At 44.6% G+C, this 19,718-nt stretch overlaps 1 protein-coding gene across 3 annotated transcripts in view; it reads left to right on the forward strand.

The window, feature by feature from the left end:
* LOC133130183 (A-kinase anchor protein 13) overlaps positions 1 to 19,718 on the forward strand; it is a 106,769-nt gene that overhangs the window by 13,258 nt on the left and 73,793 nt on the right. For all 3 annotated transcript variants that reach the window (XM_061244514.1, XM_061244515.1, XM_061244516.1), the window contains exons 2-3: positions 9,657 to 9,700; positions 18,633 to 18,786. In XM_061244514.1, coding sequence (XP_061100498.1) covers positions 9,668 to 9,700; positions 18,633 to 18,786 — 187 coding nt within the window. In that variant the 5' untranslated portion in view covers positions 9,657 to 9,667. The remainder of the gene's footprint in view (positions 1 to 9,656; positions 9,701 to 18,632; positions 18,787 to 19,718) is intronic.

A 19,718-nucleotide genomic window follows, 5' to 3' on the forward strand; every position in this document is an offset into this window, starting at 1 on the left:
GTAGCTAGTTCAGTCTACAGTATTTTTTTGATGTTGATATGAATGTGTTATACAAGGTTCATATTCCTACACGACATACGCTTTGTCAGTTTGTTTACTCAGATTAGCTTTCATAACCAGTACACAGTGTGGTATATATGCTGTCTCCTGCCTGGTCCTGGAATGTCAGTCACTATTTTTAGCACACAGGAATAAATCTACAGGAAATTAAATGTAGATTCATTTTGATGTGCCAGTTGGTGGATCGATTCTTATCAACCCTGTATGTATGTCAGTTCAATGGTCAAACTTTAGTGCCTGCTGCAGTTACTCTTATTCTTTCTGCATCTTTTCTGCAGTTATGTTTGCCAGCCACGTACTTTCTTAAATAGTTTTAGCATGAAAACATGCCATTGCTTGGATTTGTCCACTCATCTTTCCTTATTTGTTTCTGCTCCATTCCTGTGTTGCCTTGCATCTTTGGCCACCTCAGACCTGCTGGCTAATGCCATCACAGGCTCATTAGAAGTCTCTGGGATTCTGAGCCTGTTTGCATTCAGTGCGGATCACGGCCCAACCTCCTTTATTTTTCCTCTTCAGCTTGCCAGCGCTTCCCTCGCTCTGGAGGGGCTCTCTGCAATTAGAAATCTCTGGTACTGACACGCTAGAAGGACCTCCTGACAGAGATATGGCTGAGCTGTTTGTGTGTTTGGTTGGCCTGGAGACCAGAGCTGAGAGCTGCTCGGTAGCTGATTGGTCAAACTCCAGCTGTTGCTGTTAGTACCAGCTTAGGAACTGTGGTACCAAAAAGATGTGTCATTGGCCTCTCTCTCACTCAGTCTCTCTCTTCCTTTCTCTTTTTCTTTCTGTATGTGTAAGTGTGTGTGTGTGTGTGTGTGTGTGTATGTGGGGGGGGGGGGTTTCGGCTTTTCTTTCACACACATTCAGTATTGGTTGATGACACCTTGGGAGTCACACGGCTCTGAAGTCCCTTGAATAACACTATTGTATTCCTAGCCAAATCAGGAACATGAAATGGCACAATGCATGTGAAGTGCTGGTTATTTTTTTGAGGAAAGCACAAAGAAATCATGGAATATAGGCCAATTTACAAGCACTGTTTATCTGGGGTTCAGGCGGTGTCCTTTGGCTCACAATTAAATGCAAATTGTACTTTTTTCTTAAACCAGTTTGGTGAGCTTGGGACAGTAGCAAAATGTTTTTTTCTAAATGGTATTTGTATTTAAATTTGCTTTAGGTTTTTTGGGACAATGTATGCCAATGCAGCAGGCTACTCAGTAAGAGAATGCGCCTCTCTCTGGTTACTATATAACCAATAGGCTCCTTACTGTTCAGCAGCCAGTGCTGCCACAGGCTGTTTGGGTTTGTCATTAACACCTTGTTGCCTAAGGCTGTACCACAGTTGGTAACCAAAGGTTTGTGCAAGGTTTGTGCAAGATGTGTGTATGAGGTGCCTCTGGTCATTGGATAAGGGCAAGCTCCTGAAATCACACTTAGTATAATTGGACTCAAGTTAATGTAACCCACGTTCATTTAAATTCCCTTTGCAATGTAGAAGATGGAAGCAGAATACACAGTAGGATGACACATTAGAGGAAGGCGCTTTTTCCAGTTGAAATTCCACACACAGAGCCAAAGACCCGCTGTCACAGAGTGAATTTCCCCCTCACAAGCTGCCTTTTATGTCCCTTACCGGCTGCGGACAGCTCGGTCTCACCGGGACCGCAGACACGCTACATCCTGTTAGTGTCACCAGGGTGCCCGCTACGGTGACCCTCTCTCTGCGCGCCTCCCCCCGCGAGCCGCACACACAAGTCCTTCACCGCGGTCGACATTCAAACTATTTTGCGAGGAGGTGTGACTAAAGATTAGCCGTGTAGCCGAGATTGTTCATGCATTCTTGGAGTATGACCCCCGGCTTCAACCGCATTAGCAGGGTGCCATATTCTGGCCTGCTTCCAGGGAAGGTCTGTTCCCCACTTTATTATCTGGGGATTTGAAATGCAAATACGGTGATCACGCCGTCTAACTTTGGCACACAAAAGTATCCCAACAAGATGCCGTTCCTCACTTTGGCATGAATGACCAATAAGGATTTTTTTGTCCTTACTGTGGGTGATTTAGAGGGAGCAGGCTGTCTCGTCGTAATGAATGAGTTACCAAAGTTAATCCGTTATCCCCTAATCCTATTTCAACCTTCATTTCATTCATGCTGCACAAGTAGCCGTCTCCCGGTTATTATTTAGCATTTTGATCACGAAGACACCGCTTTATTTCACCCACTGAGCGTAGATTAAAGGATCCACTGCCTTCAGCTTATTTATCTTTGGCATTGTTCTCCTGACAGTTTAAGATTTATTGTGCGGCTGGTGTTGGTAGCACACTTGAACTTGTCATACACTGCACACGTTTTATGGCTTTATTAAGAGTATGAGGCCTTTTAAAAGCAGTTAGTAACACTTTAATGGAGGCAGGTGTGTGCAGTGAATGAGCGTACTCTCGCCAAGAGTTTGAAACGTACGGTCTATTTGAGTAAAAAAGGTGTAGCTGATGAGCTAAGAGGCTGTAGTTCCTCTCAGTGGGACTGACCGTAGGGTAGGGCTGAAGGTTATTTTGGCCTGCTGTGAGGTTTGTGCACCCGTTTGGTGGTCAGGAAGTGTTGTCACATAAACTATCTGCTTGTTCGGACTTCAGACAATATAGATACTCAACAAAAACTTCATTCATTTCGGGTGGGGCATGGCACTGCTATTGTGGGTGGGATGGGCTGTGACAGAGACCCCAAGACCCCTTTGGTCCCCTACAGACTTCAGAATTGGACAAACAACACCTTTAATATTAATACATTGTTTCATGTAGTATAGCACTGTTTCAAAACCCAAGCTCACTACACTTTAAATTATATCAGAGTAGGTAGGCAGGCAGGCTATATCATACAATTAATAATAAACATATGGCAGTGGGTTAAAACCAAAATGCATACAGTGTTGAAAAATATGATTAAACTTCAATTGAAACTAAAACTGAAAAGGTTATGACAAGCAAAAAGACTGGAAAATATGAACTGTATGTCTAGAAGCGATAACTGATTAAATGAAACGAAGATTAAACACCCAACAGGTATTTAGATCAATATAATGACCTGTATGAATGTGTTTTTATTGCTCTGTGTAAAAAGTTCGATTTTCACTCACTACTCATACTGATATATTATAAGAGTGAATGTACTCAAGTTGTTGCTGTATAGCTGGGGGGTGATTTTGTGTTCTACCAAATTTTAGGATGTCTACTGTTATTTTGTGTTATGTTCATCTCTCTAGAGTATAGCATCCGTTTCAGGTGGGAGGAAGTCTAAATTTAATCTCCAGCTGCCTAAACCAATTACATTACATTAGGAGGAAACTGAATGTGTGAGTGGGTAGTAAATTTAGCACTTTATTCCTATGTTCATCTGACCTCAATGGAAAAATTCAATGGAAATATTTTCAAGAACACTGTGTTAATACAATGCTACATCACTCATAAACATGTTCTAAAGCTGTTTTGTGGGCAACTTAGTATTTATATTGGTAGTAAAGTAATACCAGCTTTGTATGGATGCCAATGCATCTGTGAATAGTGGCCTATTGTACAAATCAAGAAAGTCATAAACATAATAACATCTTCATTGTCTTGACATTTAATGCTCTTCATCATTCAGTCAGTCTAATTTATGATTTGTTAGTAGTGATTTAATTAATACCATCTCACTTCACTCCCTCGAAATGATGAGACGATGTGTTCTGTAGTGGAAGCCATGTTCTGTTTGAAGCTCCACGCATTAGCATCCTTGGCCGTGTATTTGCTGTATGTTGCGTGAGCCATAAGCCCTGGTTCAGAAACATTTCTGCACTGTTTCTGCGAGTCTCACCTGGATTCTGTCCCCACCTCGCTGTCCACACCTGCTCCCGGGCATTCCGTCTCCAGGGCTTTGGAGGTAACTTTAAACCGGCAGTTGAGTGACACCTCGGACAACATGTGATCAGAGCTCCTGTCCAATGAGCGGCTCCAATCACTGCACCACTGTGTGAACAATGGCACTGAATCCTTGAAGATCTGGTCTGCTGGTTGAATGTAGTACAAACAAGTACCTCACAACTGAGGGCAGCAACATCTGTCTGATAACCTGTGTGAATTCAGTCCATATGTAGATGTGGTGATAGCCACATTTTATTTTATTTTTCTCTGTAGTGTAATAATATTATGTGCAAATCCTGTCATGTTTGTGTTGCGACCACTGTATCAGAGCCATTCAGAATAGCATTTATATTAATAGTTTGTACACTCAGTAATGCTACTTAGAGAGTATTGCATTGGCTTTACTGTGTTGTTTAAACAAAGCGCTATACAAATGCCTTACAAGATGCAAATTTCCACATATTACGCTGACTGTGCTGTTTGTGTCTGTTTTAAGCATTGCGCACCTAATAAAATGATTGGTTTAACTGACATGCTCAGGCTGTTGCCCTTCTGGGAAAGAAAGTGAGGCCCAAAATAAAAATATGATTGTTCTGTTTTCAGAAACATAGCTTGCATAGCTGTGGAATTCTTTTTTCTTTTCTTTTTTTCTCGGAGCCAGTATTTGTTTTTGTAGACTGCAATGTTATGCTTCCCAGTGTTGTGATTTTGGTGTTTGCTTTTGGTGCAAAAGGGGTCTTACTTCTATTGACTGCTTTGGCGTTGTGCCTAGGCCCTAGGATTATATCCATCCATTGCTATCCATTTGCTTAATGGGTCTATTGAACAGTCCCAAACATATTATTTAGAAGTAAAATGTAATTGCATGCTTCGCTGCGTGAATTTATTGACAACCCAAAAGCAGTTTTACAGAAAATGGCACCTGGAAAGTAGAACTATTATGAAATTTGTTCAAGAGAATATTTTTGGAATGAGGACAAGAGGAAATTGTGCACTGAAAATGCGCTGGGATAAAAATACTAATTTGCGTGCGTACTTGTCTGTGCTGTCAGTGTGTCTGTGCATGTATCTGTGCATGCGTCTATGTTGTCATTATGTGTCTCTGTGTGTGTGTGTGCATGTTGCACTTATGTGCATGTGTCTGTTGTCATTATACGTCTGTGTGTGTGTTTGTGTGTGTGTGTGTATGTTGTTCTTAGGTGCATGTACTTGTTTGTGTATGTGACCATGTTGTCATTATTTGTGTGTGTGCATGTTGTGCATGTTGTGCTTAGGTGCATGTACTTGTTTGTGTATGTGACCATGCTGTCATTATTTGAGTGTGTGTGTGTGTGTGTTTGTGTGTGCATGTTGTGCTTAGGTGCATGTACTTGTTTGTGTATGTGACCATGCTGTCATTAATTGAGTGTGTTTGTGTGTGCATGTTGTGCTTAGGTGCATGTGCTTGTTTGTGTGTGTGACTATGTTGTCATTATTTGTGTGTGTGTGTGTGTGTGTGTGTGTGTGTGTGTGTGTGTGTGTGTGTGTGTGTGTGTGTGCGCACATGTTGTGTTTGTATCCTCTTATAACGTGCCAGTGTTGCAGGCTGTAGGGAATGCAGAGCGAGGTTCTGGGCATGCTCTGTAGGTCAGAGTGCGAGGCCGGCCCACCCCCATGCACAGCTATGTAAATGCAGTGGAAGCAACGGGACAGAGAGGGCTTAGGGCAAGAGGATGAGATCAGCGGGTATAATTAGAGCCAACTGATTATCCTTTTACCTCATCCTTCCTAATTCCAACAGTACCCTATTTATTGAGGAAAGAAGAGGAAAATTGTCCTGGGAACAGGGAGCGTGACCTGCTCCAGCCAGCTCCTCCCGTATGACTTCTTAATGGCGCAAGACGAGGCGCAGTTAGCATACATATTTTACTGCTGCTTCCTGTGTCTCGGGGCCATCTTAAATGGCGCGCTTTGTCAGGTTTATGCACTGAGGAGTCGCCTGATGGTGTGCCTCCAGTAGTGTTTCAGCTGTGCGAGAGATCAGAGAGAGCCACACAAACAGTGAGTGTCTTTCCACGTGGATAACAGAGGCACTCTCACATTCTGCTAATTGGAAGGTTCCAGAACCTTCTGGGAGACTCCTCGGTCTCATCTACCTCACTGGGGCCTATTTGCACCATTGGTTCATCTTTACTAATGTATTGCAGTCACTGAGAAGGGGCTGTTTTTAACAGGCTGGTGATTCTTTTTCATAGTCTGTTCATTGGAGATGCCCTTAGTGCCTTCATTTAAAGTCGGCACTTGATTCTCTGTGAAAATTCAGTGCTGTGAATTGAGCAACAGAGTTTCTGGAACATTAATGGTCCTGGTCTGATCTCAGGCTTGCCCTGGGTCTTTGAGTGGTCCTGGTCTGATCTCAGGCTTGCCCTGGGTCTTTGAGTGGTCCTGGTCTGATCTCAGGCTTGCCCTGGGTCTTTGAGTGGTCCTGGTCTGATCTCAGGCTTGCCCTGGGTCTTTGAGTGGTCCTGGTCTGTCACTGACTGTTATGAGTCTGGTCCTTGTCTGTCAAGCCCTGCTGTGGTCCTGATGTGGTCTTAGTCTGGTCTCGCTCCCTGCAGTTTGTGGTGTCAAAGTGAGGTGTGTCTGGGATATATTCATGGCACAATGAAAGATTGGCCTGTTCTGTTGTGAGGATTATTCACTGCTGGGGGTGTATTATACTATGATGTCATTAAAAGAGTTTAATTATTAGAACTGTGTAGTTATTTGGTCCTTATTGTAATGGGAGAGAAGGTCACTATGACAGTGTGAGGATACTGTGTGTGTTTGTGTGTTTTTCCCTGTTGTGTTGATTGCAGCTGTGCAGTACAGTACTTCTGTAAGAGCAGATTTAGGGAGGGAGGGAATGGCTGGTGCCCGTGCCACAGGCCAGAGTCAGCGGTATGGACAGAGCCGTGGCAGGGCTGCTGTTCTGGGTGTTCGGTGACGCAGTGGGCAGACCGTCACGTTGGCGAAGACGCAGGGTTACGGCTGCCTCGCCCAGCGGAGCAGTAAGCTCGGCCAAAGCCGGATGACGTGCCCGATGGCCCGCTACGAAATTCTGCAGCGCGATGCGCTCTTTGGACGCCCACTCCATATTCACACATACACATCACTCTGGAGCCCGTCTGCCAGATTCTCCCATTCTCACATGCACAGGCATCCGTGTGCAAGAGTGGCTGTCCTTGTATGCTTTAAAGCAGATGGGACCTATTACTGTTTTCTGAAAATAAGCAGTAATATTTTTTAATATAGCCTGCGAGATCCAGGGAAATGCTTGGGTTGCATATAGCCAAACTTCTATAAAATAAGTCTTTCACCACAAAATAAAAAGTACAGGGACCTGTACTTTGTGTGCTTGGTATAGTCCATACGTTCAAGTATGAACACTTTCCCTAGCTTTCATTTTCCAATGCTTTTCAAGCAAATGTTTAATCCGTTCAAACGCCTATTATTTCTACATGGTAAATGGTGAATGTGTGGTATTGAGTGCTGGTAATACTGTGTGCAGTGTGGCTGTGGGTGGACCGATAGCTGGGTTCACGTCGTGCTGTAAGGTGAGTGTGCAGCCCAGGGGAAACTGCACCAGAGCTCACCCTTCTGTGCAGATGTGGAGCTGAGTGTACAAAGCAGTCTAACAGGATGCAGCTGTGGAAGAACTGCTGCGGCCAGCAGTGTGTGTGTGTGTGAGTGAGTGTGCGCGCATGTGGCTGTGTGTGCGTGCGTGCATGTGGCTGTGGCTGTGTGTGTGCGTGTGGCTGTGTGTCTGTGTGTAAGCTTATCTAAATGTGCAAGTTTTTGCACATGTGCATGTCTGTGTCTGTGTGTCTGTCAATGCTTCGGTACTTACTTCTCTTTGTGCATGTGTGTGTGTGTGAGCATGTGCATCCGTGCATGTGCTTGTGTGTTTGTTTCCGCATATGCGTGTTTGGCTGTCTGTGCTAGCACCTGTGAGTAAGGATGCCTCTGTTTGCCTGCATGAGTGTGTGTATGTGTATGTGCATGTGCAGCCATCCCCCTGCAAATAGTTATAAGTGGGTTATTCATCTGTTTGAGACATGTTTGAGATTAATGGCAGAGGACTGGAGTATGCTTGTCACATGAGCGCCAGTGCCAATGTTGTTTACATCTCTCTTGTTGATTTAATGGGTTTGTTTCTGCCGTGCAAATGAGTCCTATCCCAGTAATATGAAAGCCTTCAGTGACTATGGTGAGATATGGATGATCGTTTCCTTTGCGGTTTACACAAACACTTGTTATTGGAAGCCATTTCAAATCTATCCAATATGAGATATGCTCTGCAAAAATGATTAACTTTCAGCAGTTCACATGGTTAACATTAACATGTTTTATTGTTTAAAAAAAGTAAACCTTTTTATTTTGTTAATCATAGATTGCATTTCATTGTTTGTTTCTGGGTTGTTTATGGAGGTCAGAGCACACTGGATATCTTGCCTGAAGCCACTGGTTGTTTGCAGCATTCAATTCAGGGGAATTTGATCATATTAGCAAAGCTTTGTCTGGAAATATATTCAAAACATATTGTATTATTTTCCAAAGGAAATATCATCTTATTTGGTTTGTTCAGTGTACCAAATATAATCCTTGCAGGTGACCTTCATGAGACCTTTTACACTTCTGGTAAAGTACGTCTAAAAGACAAATTAAGTTTGTTTGAGTTGCCTGATGCCCTGAAGCCCTGGTGGCCAGCTCTTGGGCATAGCTCTGCAACTGTTCACCTGCGAGGCAGAGGAACTGAAAGCCCTCCTTCTTATGGCCCTGATTTGCATAACTAATTGATGCAAACTGAAGTCTGTGTGAAATCCAAGCATTAATCTGTAGTTTGTGCCAGTACTGTTGTTTCATTGTGACATTGTTCATTGAATGGGTTGTGCAAATGGACTTCATGAACTCTGAGTTGAACCATAAGCAGCTCTGGCCAGAGATCCATATTTTCTGTTGGAACTTTTTAATCATATGAAACAATAATGCATGGGTTCCAGAGTTTATATATTTCTAGTTTATAACTGCGTTTTTAAGTCTCCTCTGTTCCAAGCTCACCCGCCTCCAAAAAACACTGTGGCTTTGTTTCACAGCTTCACACCACTGTTTTCAAAACTGCACAAAGACAGTCACGGGGCAGGGTGATCCACACATTAACAGTGTCACCCATAGGCTATGCCCTGGTACAATGTGCTGCCATTGGATGTTCTGTTATTTTCTAAATGAATTATTGAAAGCAAGTGTAAGCCTGGAGGGCATTGTGCTGACCCTAATGCTCACTAAAAATCATTAGCATTTACTCTCAGAAACAAAATCTGTTAAAACTGACCTCCTCGGTAATGTTCATTTATGACAATGCTCACTGGAATGATAAATGCTGTATCTTTTGAAATTTAAGACTAAATCTGTGTAAATGGCTTGGCTTAGTGTTAGTGTTTTGCTGGAATGTGAAGACAAAAAACACAAACTCCTCCCCCAACTAATGGCCAAAAGAGGTCTTAATGACTGCTATTAGGCCGTCACTTCCATGTCTTCTGTGAACTTTGCACAAACAGACTCCGGTTAGATGATTGAGACACCGCCATCAGAACTCCCAGGCGCAGATAACAATGAGTGTTGTGTTCATTTTGTTGACATTGTTTCTCTGACTCTAACACTGCAATCTCTTCTCTTTTCAGTGTCCAGTGTCATGAAACTTAATCCACAGCAAGCTCCATTATATGTAAGTATAAATATGTGCATTTATACTTAGAAACTTATTGGGTCAGTTTCACAGACACCGATTAAGCCTAGGACTAGACTAAATTCAATTTTGAATGAAGATTCATACAAAACAAAATTTAGTCCAGGATTAAACTTAATCTGTGTCTGTGAACCTGGCCCTTAATCTCTTCCTCATCCAGTTTTTTCTACATACACATCAAGGTTTCTTTGGTTCATTTTGTAATACAATTAATTCACTAAATAACTCACTAAATAACTTTGGATGGGTGGAAATAAATGGAAAGAAAGAAACGCATATTTGACTTCATCAGTATTTATATTTCTCATTTATATTTCATTTATTCTAAAAACTGACTGTCCTTATTCACGGTTCATTACAGTGTTTAAACTGGTTAAACTGCATATTTTCTGTTTATTTGGTGGAATTTTAATTCTATTTACGGGGCCAAAATGCACCGTTGAAGTGTGGAAAAGGGTGTCTGTACTGGGACATACTGTAGTAGTGTAATTATATTGGGTGAAAACATTTTTGGATAATTTAAAATGTGTGACATCTGGAGTTAGAGCTGGGTTTGTGCGTGCTGTCTCTGGCTAACCGCGCAGCACAAATGCTATTCTTTGTGCTCACGTTGCTGAGACACCCTCACCATAGCACCCACCTGTTTCCCAGGGAGCACCTCTCCCTGGAAGCCATCATTGGCTACGTTTCTCCCTGGCTGGGTTGGAAGCATTTTTAGTGTAGATTTCCGCGGAGTGTTCCGGAACCATATTGGCTATCCCCAGGTACCAGAGTCAGTTGACCCGGAAAATGTGTCAAGTCAAGTGGAAGTAGTTGTGTTTATCCATGTGAAATGCTGCAGTCAGAAAGTCTTCTTCAGTGCTTTGGCTTACCCAGGCAGTATCGTTCGCATAGTTAATAAAGGTATAACCTTTCCCATTAAAACTTATTGAGATACATAATGTTTTGGACAAAACCCCATCATTTATTTATTTGCCTCTATACTCCACGTTTTGAGTTATGTACTAAAATAAATGTGGTTGCACCGGCTTTGCGTTCTCTTTCAGTCGTGCCTTTCTTGGTGCGATGTGCTGATCACAATGTACAATGATGTTGGAGTAGGGCCAACATGGCAATTACACATAATAGAAATCCACTGAGTGTTACACTTGTATTTTTTATGGGTTTTTTTGGCAGATAACGATCTGAATTTTGAAGAGGCTTTGCAAAATTTGATCGAGGCAACCACCTCTATGCAGGAAAAACCCTGGATGTAAATAAAAAAAATAAAAAAAACGAGGGTTTCCCCTGTACTTCCCAGTTACACACAAGGAACTGCTAATTAGTTCATGTACTATTCTTTGACTTTGAAAAATGCACACAAGCAAGGGAAACACAAGAGGGGGGAGGGGGATGGCACTCCCAAGTCAAATTAAATTTCTTTAATTTGAAAAAGTAAAAAAAGAAATGTGATTACCTTTGGAGCACAAGTGCAGTGTTCTTAGTGTAGGAGTTGGCGTAGGAGTGACTAGATTAGATGAGTGCAGCTCGCAGCCACGTTCTGGGAGCTGATGAAGTCAAAGGGGGGGGGTCATGGAGGAGGGCCAGTCAAGCCCCAGATCCAGGCTTCCGGCTTCCATTGGCCGAGACGGCTGTCAGCAGCCTGCAGTGCAGCGGAGCGCAGGCCCGGGTGGGGAGAGCTGTGTGGATGGTGTCTGGTTTCAGGGACCCCGCCGGGATCCACTGCTGCCAGTGCGCAGAAGCTTGCTTTTCCCAGCATGGGCGCACTGAGCATGTTCGCTGAGCGCCGGGGAAGCCTCGCCTCCTGCAGACGAAGAATAATTCCTGATTTTCAGGGCCAGCTGATGCAAGCCCCCCAGCTGTGTCTCTGATGTGGCTGCAAGGCACCTATTTTGTTGATGACACAGCACAGTCAACCGGGAAACGCAAACAAACCCCGCAATTCAAGTAAAGGCTTGAGCAGAGTGCCACATATTTTACAGCTAGTCCTTAGTTAACTTGTATTAAAATAGGCTTTCAACAATGCGTAGTGGATTAGCATAGGGAAGGTGTCTCCTACTTAGGTGTCTGAAGTCACAGTCTGTGAAATGACATGCAAAATCACTTCAGAATGGCAGAGCTGTATTATGACAGGAGTCCGTGTACATCTGAAACTAACAGACTCGCTTTCTTTGCATTGTGCATGCAGCTTGTCTTTCCTAGAGCATGTGCAATCGATGAGAGGAAGACTTCGTGCAATACCACTACAGTATGTGGTAACCTGAAAACACCCTGGTGCATGCTGGGTTTCCCGTTGCCACATGTTCTTGAACTTTTGGCTGTTTCTAGCATGACGCTTGCACAATGTCTTTCCATTGCTCACTTTGTTCATGATAATAACCAAACAATCAAATACAGAAATGAATGTATAAATATCCAAAGTTTAATTAACATTAGGAGATGAGAAACATTCTTTTCTGGCAGTAAATGGAAAAAGGTCTACTTTGTGTGACTAAGAATCCGGCTGTGTGGAAGTGACTTTCTCCTCTTTGCTGGATCCCTGCTGCAAAGGGATCAAAGGGTGCGCCTTGTCCGTACCCAGCATGCTCTGCTTCGCCTGGCGACGGTGCGGGAACGGCCTGCTGGCCGCTATGCCAGGCTGTGCTGCCCTCCCCCCTCCTCCTGTGACCTTCGACCTCTCAGGTCTGTGTCAAAAGAACACAGGCGCGGCTCTTTGCTGATGGGATTACGGCGGTTTCATTAAGGCACGTTTCCGGCCTGCCCTTCCATTGTGGTGATGTCACAGGCAGTCCTGTGGGTTTAAATTTTCTGGGCGCTTCTTCAGTTACCGTACCCTCCCTCCACACCCTGGTGCCTTTCCGCAGAAACTGGAACCAACCCGACCTTTTCCTGCTGAGAGGCCGTCTCTGAGGGCAGTGAAGCGGCAGGTGTAACCTCTTCACACAAGCCTTGATTTTATTTCACTGGAGACTGAACCCAGCAGACCCTGTGTTCAAACACGCAATAGTGGAGCAGGCTAAGCACAATGTGAGCTGCTTGTAGTCATTCTCTTCAGATGTTCTGGCCTGCTTGTAGTCGTTCAGCGTGTCTGGCCTGCTCGTAGTCATTCTCTTCAGTTGTCCTGGCCTGCTTGTAGTCGTTCAGCGTGTCTGGCCTGCTTGTAGTCATTCTCTTCAGTTGTCCTGGCTTGCTTGTTCCTGTCAATGATTCTGGCCTGCTTGCTATCATTTTTTTCAGAGGTTCTGGCCTGCTTGCCCTCTAGTTTGAGCATGTGGTCTGTGAGGCTTTGGAATAAACATGTGTTCTCCCCACAGACCCTTAAAGTTTACATACCCCGGGAGTTTTCTTTGTAAGCGTCGCGTGGGGGACTAAGGTTGACCTTGAAGGGAAGCACGGCAGAGCCCTTGAGTATGTGCAGCTGTCCCCACTGTCAGAGGCTTTGTACCATCACACGCACACGTGCACACACACATACTGTACACTCGCACACTCACGTGCACACACACACACTCGCATGCACACACGCATACTGTACACTCACACACACGCACACGTGCACACACACATACTGTACACTCACACACTCACACACACACACACACACACACACACTCGCGTTCACACACACATACTGTACACGCACACACACACGCACACACATACTGTACATTCACACACTCACACACACACACACACACTCACGTGCACACACACATACTGTACACGCACACACACACACGTGCACACACACACATACTGTACACGCACACATGCACACTCCCACACTCACACGCACATGTGCACACACACACTCACACGCGCATACATACCGTACACAGACACACTTACACACACACACACACACACACACACACACACACACTGAATACAACAGTGAGCGTTGATAAATATGCAGTTGGACTTTCCATATTGGAGAGAAAAATAAGAATAATTTCCCATATACATTTGCAGTTTTTGTTTCATTGTTTGAGTGTAACTGAAAATCAAAATTTTTGTGATGTTGTCTCCGTGTTTTGGGGGTATGGTTTGATATCTTTCTTGTTATTTTAGCACAGGTTGTTTGCATTTCCACACATGGTATACTGCACTTCTCAGGTTTGCATACATGCAAAAGGCACATTAACATAATTTTCCTGCTTTTTGGAGGCTTTGGCCATGGCTCCTGTGGGGGCGGGAGGCTGTACTCGGGAGCAGACTTGGGTGGGATGCTGGGTTATTTACAGAGAGTGGTTTCATATCACCATAAACCTGATGCATCCCTTGGACTTAAGTAGCACAAGCCATGGAAGCCAGAGAGGGCCCAGGGGTATGCCAAGACTGTGCTGGCTACCACCGGGCCACCATACACCATCATGTTAGGCTATTCTAAAGCTTGGCTTTTTATCCTCACCAGACACTCCGTCTCCAAGCAAATCCTATTAATTAGGCCACATGCATACTGCAAGGCGCTGACAGTCTTATTGTTGAACCTGCTGAAAAAGGAGGTTATATCCGGTTATATATTTGCCTTCATCTCCTGACTCATTGTGTGTATTTAACCAACCCTCCCTCTGTTGCCTTGTCTGCCCAGGCACCTGTCGTGGTCTTTAAGCTTTGCGCTCTTAATCTGCCTTGTGGAATGTTCTGGAATGTGGCTGTGAGCCTGCAGACCACAGAAAGTGCCATGGGGCACATGGCGTGTCCCGTCAGTTTGTGCCGATAGAATGGAAGGAGGAGTCATTTGGTGACACCCGACTGATTCATCCTGTTTGATGTGTAATGTGATGATACATTTTCAGCCTCTAATTGTGCAGTTGTGTGAGCTCCTCAGGCTATTCCTAAAGTAAAAGTTCCTTTCAGCTTCTTTTTAAAGCCGCTTGTACTATTTGGACCTTTAGCCTCGCACTACACTGTTCTTCAGCCTCTTCATCTGAGAAATGTGCCTCAGCTCCGGGAAAACCATAGAAACGGTGTGTGCTAAGGCCTATCCAAGCCCCTCCTTCCTCCCCATCAATCACAGAACAGGATAGGAGGATAATTAGCTGACGGGACATTCAGGGTATTCACAGCACCTCAGGGCATTCCTGTAGGAAACGGCTCGTTTGGACCGTGATGAGCCTTCCCATCAGTCATCGCAGACGAGGGCTTTCCGACAGCACACTCACCCTACGGTCCTGCCGCGTACATAGGGGTGCTGCGTACGGACCGTGACCATCTGCGGTCGCAATGTCCGCCCCGCTCTTCAGGGGACTGCCTTCACGGCGTACGGCAGTAACCTCAGTCAGGCCTCCTGAAAGCTGCAGCCCGGCTGACTGTCATTTCTTCGAGTGAGGATCCGGCTGTTGCAGTCTGCCAAAAACGTGCAGTGTGCTACAGTTGGCAACAACACAAGGCCCTTGTAGGGATTCTTAATGGGTGTTCACAATACTAGTCAGACTGTCGTTTTAAGGTTGCCCTTCCCTTCCCTTTTTTTTTTTGGGTGGTGAGAAACCAGAAGCTTGCAGATCTGCACCCCCACACCCAGGTTCCTTGGTCACATGTGTCAGGAGAGGCAGTTGCACAAATGTGTGGAAAACAACACCGTCAGCCCTGCCCAGCCCTCAGATAGCCTATAAATAAAGCAGGCAGTGCAGGAAGCATAGCTGTCTGCATATCTTATCTGTTTCCTCTCAGGCTCTTCTATGAGGGTGGCTGATATACTGAATCCAGTCATGGGCAGCACTGCGTCATTAAGCTTTGATATAAGACTCCTTGTTCAAACGGAACAAAAGGTATTTCTGCATTTACACAGTGTGTATAAATATAATATATCAGCGCTCATTGTTGAATTCAGTGTGAGTGTGTCTGTAGCAATGAATTTGAGATTAAGGTGCAGACTGTCAGCTTTAATTGGAGGGTATTTTCATCCATATTGTGTGATCTGTATAAAAGTTAAAGGCTGCGAAGTGTAAACTGTGGCTTCCGGAACAAGGTCTGGTCTTATGGACTGACAAATATTAACCTGTACCAAAATAATGGGAAGTATGGAGAAAGAACAGAACCAAACGGCTCATGATCCAAAGCACCCCCCCAATAAAATCTGTGAAACATGGTGGAGGTAGTGTTATGGTTGTGTATGGCTGCCACTGGAGCCGGCTCACGCATAGTCAGTGATGTGACCGCTGACAGCAGGGCCGGGATGAATTGTAAATGGTACAGAAACATCTTATCTGCTCAGATCCAATTAGATGCCTCAGCTCTTTGTACAGCTCTTCACTTTGCAGCGGGACAATGAGCCAATTGCTAAAGCAACCGAGGTGTTTTTCAGGGCCGGAAACTGCAACGTTCTTGACTGGCCAAGTCAATCGATGGTCCTGAATCCAATTGTACATGTTTCTCTTGCTGGAGACGAGGCAAAACACCCAAACATGGATGGTAGATTGCTGCAGTCCAGGCGCCATTTCTGGTGATGTTTATTACATTACATTATTGGCATTTGGCAGACGCTCTTATCCAGAGCGACGTACAACAAAGTGCATACCCATAACCAGGGATAAGTTTGCTGAAAGACCCTAGAGGGAAGTACAATTTCAACTGCTACCTGTACAACAAAGATAAGGACAAGGGCCATTTTTTTTTTTTTTTAAACAAACAAACAAACAAACAAACAAACAAACAAACAAACAAACAGAGCAAAAGTGACCAAAGTTAACTATCCAAACACTGCTTACCTAGCCAACTAAAAATACCGATACACAAAGCAAGTCACAGAGACAACAATTAAGGTTCACAGGGAGGTAGGGAGGAATGGGGAGAGGTGCCGCTTGAAGAGGTGTGTCTTCAGCTTGCGCTTGAAGGTGGGGAGAGATTCTATAGTTCTGACCTCAACGGGGAGTTCGTTCCACCACCGTGGAGCCAGAACAGACAGTAGTCGTGAGCGTGAGGTGGAGGTTCTGAGAGGGGGAGGTGCCAAGCGGCTTGTGGAGGCTGAACGAAGAGGTCTGGCAGGGGTGTAGGGTCTGATGATTTTTTGCAGATAAGCTGGGGAAGACCCTTTAACTGCTTGGAAGGCTAGCACCAATGTTTTATGGGTTTTATGGGTTAATGGGTTGCAGACTTGGATTTGCTACCTAGTACTGAATGTGATGCCTAAATGTTGTCCAATTACTTTGAGTTGTTTCCCTAAAATCGTGGACTGTAGAAAGGACTGTAATTACATGAGTGACCTAACATGGATGCATGTACCTTCACCTTAAAGCTAACTCTGCACGGTGATCTCATATTCATGGTTTTATTTCAAATCCAATGTGCAATGTACACACTGCACTGAATATTGCATGCACACACGCACTCACTCACACACACACACACACACACACACACTCTGCCTCTCCCTCACACATGCACACAAAAGCCTGGTATTTATGACAAATATTTTCTCATTTTTACTGCTCAAGATGAATTTCCTGCAGTTACTCGGCCTGCAAATTCACTGAGACCAGAAGGATGATGATAATTCTTCTTCTGTTTTGTTTGGACTGCGATGACATTGTGCTCTTCTAGGCAGGGAGGCCATGATTAAGCACAGAGCTTGTCATGTTTTAGCGTTGTTCACCGCACGACACTCCAATGTGCACATTCGTCTGAGGGACCAGACGAACTACACCTTTTGTGTCTGGATTTGCCGTTCACACCCGTTATTGTTAGCTGGCCATTTTAAGGGTTTGTTCAATAATACTCCTCCTAGCGGGCAGTGATTACCCGCTCTGTCTGGTATGCTAGCATCAGACTGTGGCTTTTGGTGGATAGAGGTGGAGAAAGAAGTTTCCCCTTCAAAAAGTAGTTCACTGTTCCAGTATTTGCCTTGTCACCTGGGTTTTATTAGCCTTCCCTTCTCATCCAATCAGCAATCAGTGGGTATCGTACTGACCGCATTGGAATCTTTCTAGATTGCGTTTGTGAATGGTACAGTATGAGGTAAGAATGCACGCTTTGGGGTGGCGATCCGAGCCACAAGATGGTTTCTGTGCAGGAACGCAGGTAGTCAGGAGCGGCCTTTATCAGACTGCTATCAAACCGCCGGCCTTGAAGAAAGGTCTCTGAAATAACACAGTACCGGAGGGTAAAAATGGACACCAGATACCCCAGTGTGTTTTATTGAGATTAAATGGGGGCTACCATATGGGGAAAAATTACGATAGTTTAATATTGCTGTGATAAAGGAGTTTCCTGCTTCAGAAATGTACAATTCGGAAAGATTATGTTCTACGCTGGACAGCATGTGAAAATGCATGCCCACACGTGTACACACAATAATAATAATAATGAGAAAGGAATGATATGCACTCATACATGTTAAATCTCCAGTGGATTGTACATTCTGTGCTGTAATTGTCTGAGGAGGCCAGAGGTCATGTTTATTTTGCCAAGTTATTCAAGTTTACACAGCTGGAGAAAAATAACCCCTCACAAGGAACAGGCATGCAATCCATTTGTGTACGACACAGGTGTATGGATACTTGGCTATGATGATATTTATGTCTTGAGACTGGGAGGCCTGTTTGGATTGCTTCTGTGTGTGGGAAAGAAGTTTGTGTTCTGCTGCAGAGCATCTGTGATAAAACAGGGCACACTGAGTGAGTGAAAGCAGTTTATGAAAGCAATATATGACTATATTATTGTCTGTTCCTCCAACTCTGTCTGTCCTCTGTCCATTTTCTTTTTACGAATCTGTCTTTTTATAACTTATATGTCTCTAACCTTGTCTCCATTTCACCCCCTTTACTGTATCTCTAACTGTCTGCTGTCTGTCTGCCTACACAGTATATCTGTGTACGTATATCGACTGTAAGTCCTCCCTGTCTGTCTCTATCACTGTTTCATCTGTAATAGGCTAACCCAAACACTAACCTGAGCTCCACTCTTGTTGCAGGGCGAGTGTCTCCTTACAGTGCAGCTGTGCGATGAAGAGCACTTTGAGGAAGAGGAGGATGTAGAGTTCTACCTGCTGTTCTCCGGCACCACGCAGAGGCACCTCACCAGCACTCTGAGGATCAGCCATGTCACCCTGCAAGCCATCTGCCCCGGTAAGCCCCTACCCCTGCCCCTGCCCTAACTCACTTCCCAGCCCCACACTCATCCAGGGGAGGTACCAGCGTGTCCGTCCATCCGCAGCGTTGGTCGTGGTTCTACACCCTTTGATTTGGGCCTGGCCAAAGCCTTTATCAACTGCCAGATTGTTTTCTCCCTCTCCACCTCAGCTGATGTGTGGTGAGCATTCTTACACAAAATGGCTGCCGTTGCATAACTTAGGTGGGTGCTACCCATTGGTAGTGGTTGAAGTGACGTTCCCCTTGATAACTCTAAAGCACTTTGGGTATGAGAAGAGCACTATATAAATGCAACTATCTATTTATCTAGCTGTTTGAAATGAGTGGGCTGTTTCAAGGTGCACATAGCTGGAACTTGACATGTGGAACACACTATCACTGTAAAACCAGACCTCCCAACCAGCCCGAGAAACTAGAAATGCTCCTGCATTGCATAAGTCTTATTGAAAGGGCAAAAGCAGAAGTGATAAGGCCTTAAAAGTAATTATGGATTTGCCTTCCGAATACAGCCAGATTGGGGGAGCCAGAGGCTTGTCTGAGTTTGACATTATCACAAAACAAACATCTTCTGCCGCTAAAACTACAGCCTATTAACCCTGTGCCTTTTGAAAGTGAACTCTGAAAATGGAGGGTGATATTGTAAATGGAGTGCGAGTCTCCTCTTTGACCTGTTTGATATTAGATGTCTCAGAGGATGTGTTCCCCTCCTGAGTATGGCCTGCTGGCACTACACACGGGAGAAGCAGGGCCTCAAGGGTAAATGTTTAACCTGCATCCTAATGCAGAGCGGGTGTTTCTGCTAAGTAAGCCCTGCGTATTTACCCAGCCAGTGGAGAAAAGGGGTTTAGCACCACGGAGTCTGAGTGCTATCAGCATCCTGCAGGGTGCCACAGTCCTCCTGGTCACGT

The sequence above is a fragment of the Conger conger genome, chromosome 6 (assembly GCF_963514075.1).
Source record: "Conger conger chromosome 6, fConCon1.1, whole genome shotgun sequence".
NCBI classification, from domain to species: Eukaryota; Metazoa; Chordata; class Actinopteri; order Anguilliformes; family Congridae; genus Conger; species Conger conger.